The sequence below is a fragment of the Gnatocerus cornutus genome, chromosome 5 (genome assembly GCF_029298725.1).
Source record: "Gnatocerus cornutus isolate USDA-ARS CGAHR chromosome 5, icGnaCorn1.1, whole genome shotgun sequence".
Taxonomy (NCBI): Eukaryota; Metazoa; Arthropoda; class Insecta; order Coleoptera; family Tenebrionidae; genus Gnatocerus; species Gnatocerus cornutus.
In genome coordinates, this window is record NC_142237.1 from 19,674,926 (window position 1) to 19,687,245 (window position 12,320).

Here is a 12,320-nt window from a genome sequence, read left to right on the forward strand (position 1 = left end):
CTACAACGTCTACGTGACTTTTCCATGTGATAAAGGCGATTTCTAGTGAACAAAGGAACGAAAGTTTATTTAAATTTTGATTACATTTTAAGTGACAGTGTTAGTTTTATTATTTCTCAAGATGTATGTAGATATTGTGAAAGATGTGCAGCGGATTCAACAGGAGACGCTAAATTTAGAATTTTCGCGTAATTATGGGTAAAGTTCGATTTTTCTGCAGACGCGTAATCCAACACGCGATAAGAGTACCCCATTAGGACTGGTGACGCTTCATTACTGAACACTCAGAAATCAAACACCAAGAGCTAATCGCATTACACTTTACAATGATGACTCTTATGATCATTTGTAGAACACCATGTTCAAACTCGTCGTGATTGACGCGTTTTTATTCCATCGAACGTTACATTTGCTTGCGATTGTTGCATGAAATTTCATATTTTCCCACAGGCTTTGTCTTTGTGTTGCACTATTGTTACTGAAACGGCCGTAAACACACGCTGGATATTTGAAAGCTACCTCTAAAATTAATTGCGAGTTGTTATAAAATAAACGTAAAAGTGCCGGGAAAAGAAGCTTTAAAATGTTATTGAAAAGCTCTAAGCTACGAAATCAATCTGTTTTGTCGATAAACTGAAACGAGAAGATGAATCGGCATTTCAATTTTGCAGGTTACCTACTTCCAGGGCTCCTTTTCAAATATTGGCATTTTGATCTACACTGTTATTTTATTAAAGCGGGGATTACGCTGACGCCTCCACCATTTTTAGTTGTACATCAATGAAGTTAGCTCCCAAAATATGACCTTCAGAATCCAACAGATTTTGACAGCTGTCAATCACCATCGATACCCCTTAGCCTAGACTGTAAACGTCCAGATATAATTATGGCAGTTTTGGACGACCAAGTGCAGGTAGTAAGAATTTGTCCCCAAATATTTACAGCAAAGATAAATTGTATTTTTACCCTACTTGATGGTTTCAGAGGTCATTACTATTGGTTCACTCATTAAAAAGTTAAGTTGGCAGCAGCCCCTAGCAATTTTTATCGGTAACAGTTGGTAATAACAGCGTTTGACCTTGACGCAACTGTAACATGCGTAGAACCTAATCGTCTTGCACAACATTGCCAAAACTTGTTAAATCTTTATTTAAAACTTTCTGTTACAACAAATGTTTAATTAGTTATTTATTAACACACTCAACTTTGACAACGTGTTAACCTCAAAAATCGCTACATTCAATTTTCCCCTAATTTTCTCCCTAAAGATTTAAAAGCCTGATTTACACCCAAAAATTTTCGAAAATTTACACAGGAGAGTGGACTGATAGCAATGAGCTGGACTTTATGAGTTATTACGAAAGAAAATTTTAAACTCAGTCCAAATTACAGCGCCAAATTTAAAATTCAACTTTTAATTTTCTTTAAATTTTGGTTCAAAAATTGATTCTGTAGATTCGAAGTAAATGGTAGGCACTACCAAAAACGGTACCTGATCGAAAATAGAAAAAAATATGTAAAAAACAACAACTATTTGAACATAATATGGAACGTGTGGCGCACCTACAATACAAACCTGCAATATTAACGATACAAATTGCCTAATAAATCAAATTTTGTCTTTGTTGAAAAATTGGAGTGCTTCAACATGCATAGATATTTTTAAGAAATTGTAATATAAAATTTGGGGAAAAATATATTGAATTACACACATCCGAAATTAATTAGCAAATTTCACTCCTAAAAAACTCCATTTTCCTTTTTGTAAAGAATTAAAGACTATTTTTTGAATTTTTTGTGAAGGGCCAGTGTCTGTTATTATAATATAAAAATTTGCAACTGCGAATGCTTGAACATTTAAACATTGCTCAGAACATTTCGACATAGAGTAAAAGTCAGTTTTTCGATTTTCACTAAATTTTCAATTTGAATTAAAAAGACTTAATTTGGCTTCTTTAAACCGGGTCGATTTGCCATTTTATCGAAATCAATTGATCTGGCAAGCTAAAATAGGAGTATAAAATATACATATAAGTTTTTCATGTTTGATTTGTCGGCAAATATCCCTTAGATCTAAATCATCTCAGACATAAGTAATTTTCTAGAAATATTCAATCACAATATTATCGAAAAAAGAGATGGTTTTCCCTGTTTTTAAAAGAATCATTTTGTATCTAATTTACAGGTAGACAGGGTCCACCCCCAAAATCGTCTTTAATTTTAAAGATAAATTTTTGAAAATTTAGTTGACAAAGCTCTAGAAGTTGACGAAAAAGTTTGTTTTTTTATCACGGTTTTTATCACTTAACTGTGATACAAATTTTTGAGTTTTCATTTAAAATCTAATGCAAATTGTGTTTAAAATTTGCGAAAAAAACGCTGTTTTATCAAGTTAGTTTTCAAAATTATGACGGCGCAGTGACAAACTACGTTTACACCAAAATTTCAGTGACTTCATTCGCTTGTATGAATGTCAATTTTGATTAACTCGGTCATGTTGCACTTTATGGACACCAGAAATCGTTAATTAACATCGACAAAACGACAATTTCACCAAGAAAAACTTTTGTTACAATCTAAAGCAAACCAAGATGTCATTTGTGACAAGATGTTGACAGATGGGTGTAAACGTACTTCCCATTTTTGACGTAATTAAATTGAAAACTAACTTGATAAAACAACATTTTTTCCTCAAATTTCGAATACAATTTGTATTAAATCTAAAATGACAACTGAGATTTTTTTAACACATTTATATTGAAAAATAAATAAATTAGGGGTTGATTTCACAAACCCTCACGATTAGCTAAAAATTGCATTTTTAAGGCGTCGCGACGCCAAAACTATCAGTGATAAAAAACGAATTTTTGCGTCAGCTTCTAGAGCTTTGTCAACTATGATCATGCAAATTTTCAAAATTTTATCTATAAAATTAAAGACGATTTTGGGGGTGGACACAAGTGTTGCCGGACCCTGTAAAACTAATCTCAATCATCCTACATAAGCACTCAGGTAATTTGTTCAAAAGTTTACCCCAAAACCAAACGGATTTTGTACGTGTTTTCTAAGTAAAAAAGTGTTGACACAGTTAGGATGTTTTAGCTATTTTAGCTCACAAAAAGATAAAATTAAAGACACCTAATGATTTTTGAGTAACAAATGAAATAGAAATTAAAATCCGCTGAAAGACAGTAGTTTGTTCAAACTCAGAATCCTGAAAATGTTAGAATCTTAAAATTTTTAATTTGCTTATGTACATTTTCTAAAGGCAATAACATAGGGATTTCCTGAAGGTAAATTAAATCTTCAATATATTTGAAGGATTAGTTTAATTAAATTATTGTGTAAACCGGTCCATAATTAGATAAGTAATATTTTAATTAATTATATTTATTCAAATGAATGGTCTCTTTCAACATATCCATTTTTACATTGTTTGAATGGAAAAAAGTACCTAAACCTGGTTTATTCCGCATATTTATTAATAAATTAGATCGCTGTTTTTGCATATCAATTCACAATTTGGAAATCTAGACATTACTCGAAATTGATTTTAAATTTTTCTTTTAGTTACGGCTGTACTGAAAACTTGGGTTGCTGAGAAGAAACATCAAATTAATTTATCGGTGGGACTTTTACTCCGGTTAATGTCTAGAAAATATTTTGGACATTCCATTCGTTTTTGTTTCATATCGATATCTTTCAATTAGCATTGAATCTCCATAAGAGCAAAACGGGTCGCCTCCTCTTAAGAGACCCCTCAAACTCTATCACAGCTCAACTTTTTCTCCTCGAAGTAAACTCCAATAAAATTGTGTTTCGCAGCTGAATCTGTCAGCGGTTACTTATTAGCTCCGGGCGTAAAATATTCTTCAACTTTTTTGACTACAGTTTTTCATGTATAGAGTGCCACAGGCAGCGGTCTTTCGAGAAAAGTTTCAATTTCGCCAAAGATTTATGACGCTCTGAAGCGCTTTGACCTACACAACCGTTTATATCTGTAACTTGAAGCGACGACTACAGACCTCTGAAATTAGGGATTAGAACGGTTTAGAAACTTCTTTTCGAATGCGAAAAAGCAGAGAATAAAGCTAATGGTGCCCTCATTATTTCTTAATGAATTTTCTTGCTTCGATCGCTTCGCTCCAGGGAGCTTTTCCTTTTTTTGGTAAACTCGAAGAGACATACTTACTGATTAGAACACTTAATTTGCACGCAATTCTAACGAGAAAGTTGCTGAATTAGCATGCAGTCGGATTCGATTTTCGTGACGCAACGGTGAAAGAGTTGGAGTCTGATACTCGGGATTACAGTGGCAGCTTTAAGAAGGATCGAGGATGTAATTTAAGGCCTCTCTTGAAGTAATTAAGCTTCTTACTCGCGGAATAAAAACTTTATAAAACAGAGACGTCAGAGCTTTTGTCTTTAATCTTGACAGGTTTAACTGTGCACGGGAAATTCTGTGGTGGCATAACTCTAATTCACGTGTTAACTCGTGGCCACAACTCTGGCGCGGTCCCAAAAGTTGCCACTTCAACAGCGCTCAAATATAAACAATGTAAAAAAGTGTTTGAAGTGGCGCATTCACCATTTTACATCAATTAATTAAGTTGAAGTGTAAATAAAAGAACTGTCTAATTAGGAAGCTTTTCTTTATGATGTAGAAGCTCGGGAGATAAAGATTTGTTTGAATAAAAAATAATTTAGAGAATTGTTTTCAGGATTTTCTTTATTTTTTAATTACAGTGTAAACGAAAGTTTGCAGCGTTTTTAAATTGAGAACATGAGAGCTTGAAAAAGTAAAAATTTTTATTTTCTTGCGTCATTGATTAGACATTCCAAATGGTATATTAAAGGACTTGTTTTTTAATGGCATTGGTGCCTTTATACTATTTTTTTGAATTTGCACCCTTCTTTTAATAAAAAATTTAAATTTTTCATTTCTAAGAGTTTTCGTGTTACACTGTTGGTAATGGTTTTGTAACCACGACTTGCCACTTGATTTTCAAATTCAATTTAGAATTTGACATTTATTGAGTTTCACTATCACTGAATTGTAACTTAACGTAACCTAACCTCACAACTTGTATTCACATCTACATACAAAACGCAATTTTCGCAAAAATTCATGACAAAAACTATACTGAACTTCTGATATGCACATCTCCGTTATTTTTTCGAGTAAACTTGACTTATTATACATCGGTGTACGCAGAATTTTACGCAGATTCCAAATCTGGGATTTAAATTCAGATCCGACAACAAATAACTGAGTTATGGCCGATCAAAATTTCGGATAGTTGATTTTAAATTTTTCTCATTTTTCCCAATTTTCAAAGTTAAATATCTCGGAAACTATTAGAGATATTGAGATGCGGTTTGCGCCATCGTTTTTCTCGGCTCATTTTACGTTAGAAAAAGTGCTTAAAAGCCCAAAATTCGATAGTCGATTTTTTGCGAAAAAAAAATCCGACTCAATCGATAAAAAAATTTCAATTTTTTTATTTTTGGCCATAACTCGTAAACTATTTGTCCTATAGATCTCAAATTTGGTCAGTAGATAGATTTTGAGCTTCTCTTTCGACTGATGTGTAATTCAGAGCTATTAAACGTCGTTTTCATTTTGGAAACATTGATTGAAAATCACCCTAAAATGATGTTTTCAAAACAGTTTTTTTCCAATACCTCGTTTATTTATTAAGCAAACTCAACAAATTTGGGTCTCATTTTACGCAGAATTTAACGCTGAATCCAAAAATATGATAATTTTTTAAAATTTGTCAATAAATAACCGAGTTATGGCCGTTTGAAATTTTGGGTTGTCGCCAGAGGGTCAAATTTTCGAAGGTTCGAAACAATTCATGCTCGATATCTCGAAAACTATTCCAGATATTGGAATGCGGTTGGCGGCATCGTTTTTCTCGCGATTTTTTACATAAGAAATCGTTTTTAGATTTTCCAATAGTCGAAATTTGCAAATTTTCGCGATAATTCATGTTTAAAACTATGCCAAACTTCTCATATCGATATCTCGCTTATTTTTTAGAGTAAACTTGAGTTATTATACATCAGTGAACGCAGAATTTTACGCAGATTCCAAATCTGGGATTTAAATTCAGATACGACTGCAAATAACCGAGTTATGGCTGATTAAAGTTTTGAAATGTTGATTTTCATTTTTTCTCATTTTTCCTCATTTTTAAAGTTAAATATCTCGGAAACTATTAGAGATATTGAGATGCGGTTGGCGCCATCGTTTTTCTCGGCTCATTTTACGTTAGAAAAAGTGCTTAAAAGCCCAAAATTCTATAGTCGATTTTTTGGGAAAAAAAAATCCGACTCAATCGATAAAAAATTTTCAATTTTTTTATTTTTGACCATAACTCGTAAACTGTTTGTTTGATCGATCTGAAATTGGGCCAGTAGATAGATTTCGAGCTCCTCTTTCAAATGATATATCATACAAAGGTATTAAACGTCGTTTTTACATTAAAAATAGTGATTGAAAATCACCCCAAAATGACCACTTCCAAACAGTTTTTAGTCAATCCTTTCTTTATTTCGTAGGTAAACTCAATAAATTTCGACTCATTTTACGCAGAATATCACGCTGAATCCAAATCTGGAATTTAAATTCAGATCCAACAACAAATAACCGAGTTATGGCCGTTTGAAATTTTGGGTTGTCGCCAGAGGGTCAAATTTTCGAAGGTTCGAAACAATTCATGCTCGATATCTCGGAAACTCTTCCAGATATTGGAATGCGGTTTGCGGCATCGTTTTTCTCGCGATTTTTTACATAAGAAATCGTTTTTAGATTTTCCAAAAGTCAAAATTTGCAAATTTTCGCGAAAATTCATGATTAAAACTATGCCAAACTTCTCATATCGATATCTCGCTTATTTTTGAGAGTAAACTCGAGCTATTATACATCAGTGAACGCAGAATTTTCCGCAGATTCCAAATCTGGAATTTAAATTCACGTCCGAGGACAAATAACTGAGTTATGGCCGATCAAAGTTTCGGAAAGTTGATTTTCAATTTTTCTCATTTTTCGTAATTTTTAAAGTTAAATATCTCGAAAACTATTCGAGATATTGAGATGCGGTTTGCGCCATTTTTTTTCTCGGCTCATTTTACATTAGAAAATGTTATCAAAAGCTCAAAATTTGATAGTCGATTTTTTGCGAAAAAAAATTCCGACTCAAACGATGAAAATTTTTCATTTTTTTTATTTTGGGACATAACTCGTAAACGATTTGTCCGATAGATCTCAAATTTGGCCAGTAGATAGATTTTGAGCTCCTTTTTCCACTGATGTATAATTCAAAGCTATTAAATGTCGTTTTCATTTTGAAAACATTGATTGAAAATCACCCTAAAATGATGTTTCCAAAACAGTTTTTGGCCAATGCCTCGTTTATTTATTAAGAAAGCTCAACAAATCTGGGCTCATTTTACGCAGAATTTCACGCTGAATCCAAAAACATGAGAATTTTTAACATTTGTCAATAAATAACTGAGTTATGGTCGTTTGAAGTTTTGGGTTGTCACCAGAGGCCAAATTTTTGAAGGTTCAAAACAATTCGTGCTCGATATCTCGGAAACTATTTCAGATATTGAGATGCGGTTTGCGCCATCGTTTTTCTCGCAATTTTTTACATAAGAAACAGTTCTTTGATTTTTCTACAGTCGAAATTTGCAAATTTTCGCAAAAATTCATAACTAAAACTATGGCCAAACTTCTGATGTCGATTTCGCTTATTTTTAAGAGTAAACTTAAGTTATTAAATATTATAATTAAAATATAATAAAGTCGAACGTAAAAGCACAAAGCTCTGAAAAACTTTACCATTGCAACATTTTTCAATCTTGATAGAGCTATTAAAACTAAAAAACTAAAAGAAAAAGTTTCATTACTTTTCACGACATGGCCAGAGTTCCGAACAAATTTACCAGTTCTAAGTAAGCGATGAATTATCTTGTCGCATCTACACACATTTTACCGTTTTTCTCTCCACTTATCCGCTAAATAACTTCGAAAACGGAAAATTTACAATCAACAACTCCCACCGCGTTATAATAGCTGAAATATTATTCTTAATTAGCATTTGTACGGTCGTTGAAACTCTACTACTCCGTCGCGTCGCTTCAAATTATCCAAAGCTTTTATCCGCCGTGTTAGCCTTCTGGGCCTTAGCGTGATCGCTTTGACAGTGATGTACAACACATGAAAAGTCTCTTTTAGGAATCGTGAATTTTTAACACGCCTCGAACTATCCAAATTTGTATTAACTTACTGCTTGTTAGAATGGCGACTGATTTCCACTTCATGTTAGCCACAACCCTCGCAAATCCTCTAGTTATCGTAGGAATTGTGGGGCTGAGTCTCAAATCACGACTCGTATCGATCTCTCTTGTACCCTGTGAACAAGAGCGAAAAATTAAATTATGTTAACGAGAGCTTGAATTATACCTTGGGACAATTCCACGTCACTAATGTAGTGTTGTAAAAACTCGAGATTAGGTTGGCAGGTGAACAAAATTCCGGCTTGAAAGACCCTAAAACGGGTCCGGTACTTGTTGATAATATGTGCAGCAGCTTGGAAGGGTCTTCGCAAACATCTGAAACAAAAAAAGATCGGTGGAACATTGTCAGAATTATAATGGGACTAAAAATAACCCCAAAAAAATTAATTTAGTGTATTTATGTTTACGCTTTTGGTTGACATTGCTTAAAGCGCCATTAAACATGTTGTGGGTATTAGCTGCGAGCTGCTTTGTAGACGCTGCAAACATTGCGATCTGCAAAATAGCAAGAATGGCCTAGTTTATGTGACGGCGAAATGTGAAAGTTTTTACTCGTAAATTCTCATTTGCCGTTAAACGGTTTTAATTTCAAGTTGGGGTTTTATTGTAAGAGTTATGTGGACAAAAAATCTAATAAATTGGGGATATTGGAAAATGACTAAAAATTAATTGGATGTTGGGGAAATTGATGAACACGCATAAACTGGGAACCAGACAAGTCTTCTAGAAATGTCATTTTCAAGGTTTCTCACAATTTTCTCACACTAAAAGTTTACACAATTAAAAGTGTACAAAAGCGACAGTTAAATTTCACAGAGCTTCAGTTGGTAGCATAAAATATTCCGGCGCATCCACCATTTTTCCAAAAAACTAAAGCTCATTTTTCCTGTAGAGAATCTTTAGTAGGCGTCAAATTAAAAATGTGGGTTTGTGATTGGTCGTTTAATGCACAGACATGTACACTTAAATTAGTGAAACGTCAGAAAAATGACGTGTAAGATTTTGTGTTCATGGCTGTATCCATTTAACTTATCTCTTTCAAATCCTGCTGATGTCTAAAATTGCTCCTTTTTAAATCGGTAAATTCTCTGAAGGAAAAATAATGTAAAGTGCAGCTTATTGCTATTAGTCCACTCTCTAGTGTAAATTTTCGAGAATTCTTGGGTGTAAATCTGGTTTTCTATTTCTTAGGGAGAAAATTAGGGGAAAATTGAATGTAGCGATTTTTGAGGTTAACACGTTGTCAAAGTTGGGTGTATTAATCAATAACTAATTAAAAATTTGTTGCAAAAGAATGATTTTAATAGAGATTTAACAAGTTTTGACAATGTTGTGAAAGACGATTAGCTTCTACGCATACCACAGTTGCGTCAAGGTCAAACACATTTGCTGCCAATTGTTACCGATTAAAACCACTAAGGGCTGCTGCCAACTGCTGACCAGTAATGAGCTCTGGCTCTGGTAATAAAGCTCATTTTTACTGCAAAGAATATTTTATATGCGTCAAATTTCAGGTTCAAGTTACGCAATGCTAATTTTTTTTCTGGAATTCTTACTTCTTTCTTAATTCAAACAAAAATTTTTGTCAAATTGTCATCAAATTGTAAGAAAATCAGCAATAAACTTGTTTATGTTATTTTCAGAGCAGATTAGCAGGTATTTCATTATAACTTTATGTTACACAAGCTAAGTTAAACCTTTAATTTTAATTAACTATTTAACATCAGATTAATGTGACATGTGATCGTTTTTCTGTCAATCAAATGTCACCAATTATCATATTAGGTGCGGGATTAACTTAATTTCAGTTAAATTATTGTGTAAAACAACCCTTAGTTTCTATCATTATATTCTGCAATTACTAAAAAACTTGTCAGTTGCTTGTGGAACCATCTATTAATCAAAATTGACATGAATCCATTACAGGTATTAAACTTATCCCTTTCAAATACTGCAAATTTCTAGAATTGTTTCTAAAATTTATCTCTCTTGATGTCTATAATTTTATATTGTTATAAAAAAGTGAACTAAAGTTATAACATAGCATCCTTCCCACAAAATGAAAACATAGGTACACAGTTTGATGTATAACAAAATAAAATTAAATAAAAAAAGTGGCAAAAAAACGGATTTTTGTTATTCGCGAGTCACCTTAATATTCATATCAGTAGTAAAACAACCTTTTTAAATTAGGTTGTTTTATTGTGAAATTTACTAGAATTACAATTTTTTTTACAAAATCTTGAAAATATTTGTTGGCCTTGAAAATAAAAATCGATAAAAAAAATCCTCTAGCTTCATAATTTTGCAATTTGATACGATTAATAGAAAGGTCTAAAGTAGTAACCTTCCCAAATTTTACTGCTCCAGCACTAAAGTTACCAAAACTACAATTTTTAATAAAAAAAATTGGAAATTTTTACTTTGTCCTTAAATTTCAATTAAATACTTAACTTCATAGTAAAGTGACATGTGATCGTTTATGATGTCAGTAATCATCAAATTAGTTGCGGGATTAACTTAATTTCAATTAAATTATTGTGTAAACTGATCTTTAGTTTTTATCATTATAATTTGTAATTACTAAAAAACTTGTCAGTTGCTTGTAAAACCGTGTATTAATTAAAATTGACATGTATTCATTACAGGCATCAAACTTATCCTTTTCAAATATACAGGGTCCGGCAACACTTGTGTCCACCCCCAAAATCATCTTTAATTTTAAAGATAAAATTTTCAAAATTTGCATACGCTCACAGTTAACAAAACTCTAGAAGCTGACGCAAAAATTTGTTTTTTATCACTGATAGTTTTGGCGTCGCGACGCCTTAACAATGTAATTTTTAGGTAATTGTGAGGGTTTGTGATATCAACCCCTAATTTATTTTTTTTTCAATACAAATATGTTTAAAATATCTCAGTTGTGATTTTAGATTCAATGTAAATTGTCTTCAAAATTTGAGAAAAAAATGCTGTTTTATCAAGTTAGTTTCCAATTTCATTATGTCAAAACTGCTAACTACGTTTACACCCATCTGTCAACATCTTGTGTCACAAATGACATCTATCTTTTGGCTCGCTTTAGATTGTAACAAAAGTCTTACTTGGTGAAATTGTCACTTTGTCTAAGTTAATTAACGATTTCTGGTGTTCATAAAGTGCAACATGCCAGTGTTAATCAAAATTAACCTTTATAAAAGTGAATGAAGTGACTTGTGAAATTTTGGTGTAAACGTAGTTTGCCACTGCGCCGTCATAATTTTGAAAACTAACTTGATAAAGCAGCGTTTTTTTCTCAAATTTTAAACACAATTTGTATTTGATTTAAAACAAAAACTGAAATATTTGTGTTACAGTTATGTCGAAAAAAATTTGAATTCGCGAATATTTTTGCAAAAACTCAAAAATCGCGTAAAATTATACTTCTTGGGCGTCGCGACGCCAAACATACCGTGGTAAAAAACAAATTTTTTTTGTCAGCTTCTAGAGCTTCGTCAACTGTGAGCGTATGCAAATTTTCAAAATTTTGTCTTTAAAATTAAAGGCGATTTTGGGGGTGGACACAAGTGTTGCCGGACCCTGTATACTGCTAATTTCTAAGATTGCTCCTTTGTAAATTAGTAAATTCTCTGCAGGAAGAATGACGTATAATTTACTCCGCTCATAGTCCCTGAAGTGACTGCCTAAAAAAATTGAGTAACCTTGGCTTGTTACATTTGCTAAATGTAAAAGTAAAACATTTCGTCGCTTCCACCACTTTTAAAATTAATGACTAAATAAAATAGACATGCCATAAAACAAACAGAACGTGCTATTTTCGCATAAAATATGAAACAAATGTATGTAAAATTGAAGCAAAGTAAACACTAATAAAATATTCACTTGGGTGCTCTACTATTATAGTCATAGTTCCATTTGGTAATTTTCAAAAGATACAAGTGCTGGACGCGATAAAAGTCCAGTTTATCGGATTAGCATGTTTGTTATTGTTCACTTTAAAAGCGCACATC

The 12,320-nt window shown here is 32.5% G+C and overlaps 1 protein-coding gene across 4 annotated transcripts in view; it reads right to left on the reverse strand.

Annotated features, from left to right (window-relative positions):
• Positions 1-12,320, reverse strand: part of LOC148175528 (retinal guanylyl cyclase 2) — a 42,462-nt gene that overhangs the window by 26,177 nt on the left and 3,965 nt on the right. For all 4 annotated transcript variants that reach the window (XM_088035892.1, XM_088035891.1, XM_088035890.1 and 1 more), the window contains exons 3-4: positions 8,477-8,625; positions 8,301-8,424 (exon numbers count right to left, since the gene is read on the reverse strand). In XM_088035892.1, the coding sequence (XP_087892018.1) occupies positions 8,301-8,424; positions 8,477-8,625 (273 nt within the window). The remainder of the gene's footprint in view (positions 1-8,300; positions 8,425-8,476; positions 8,626-12,320) is intronic.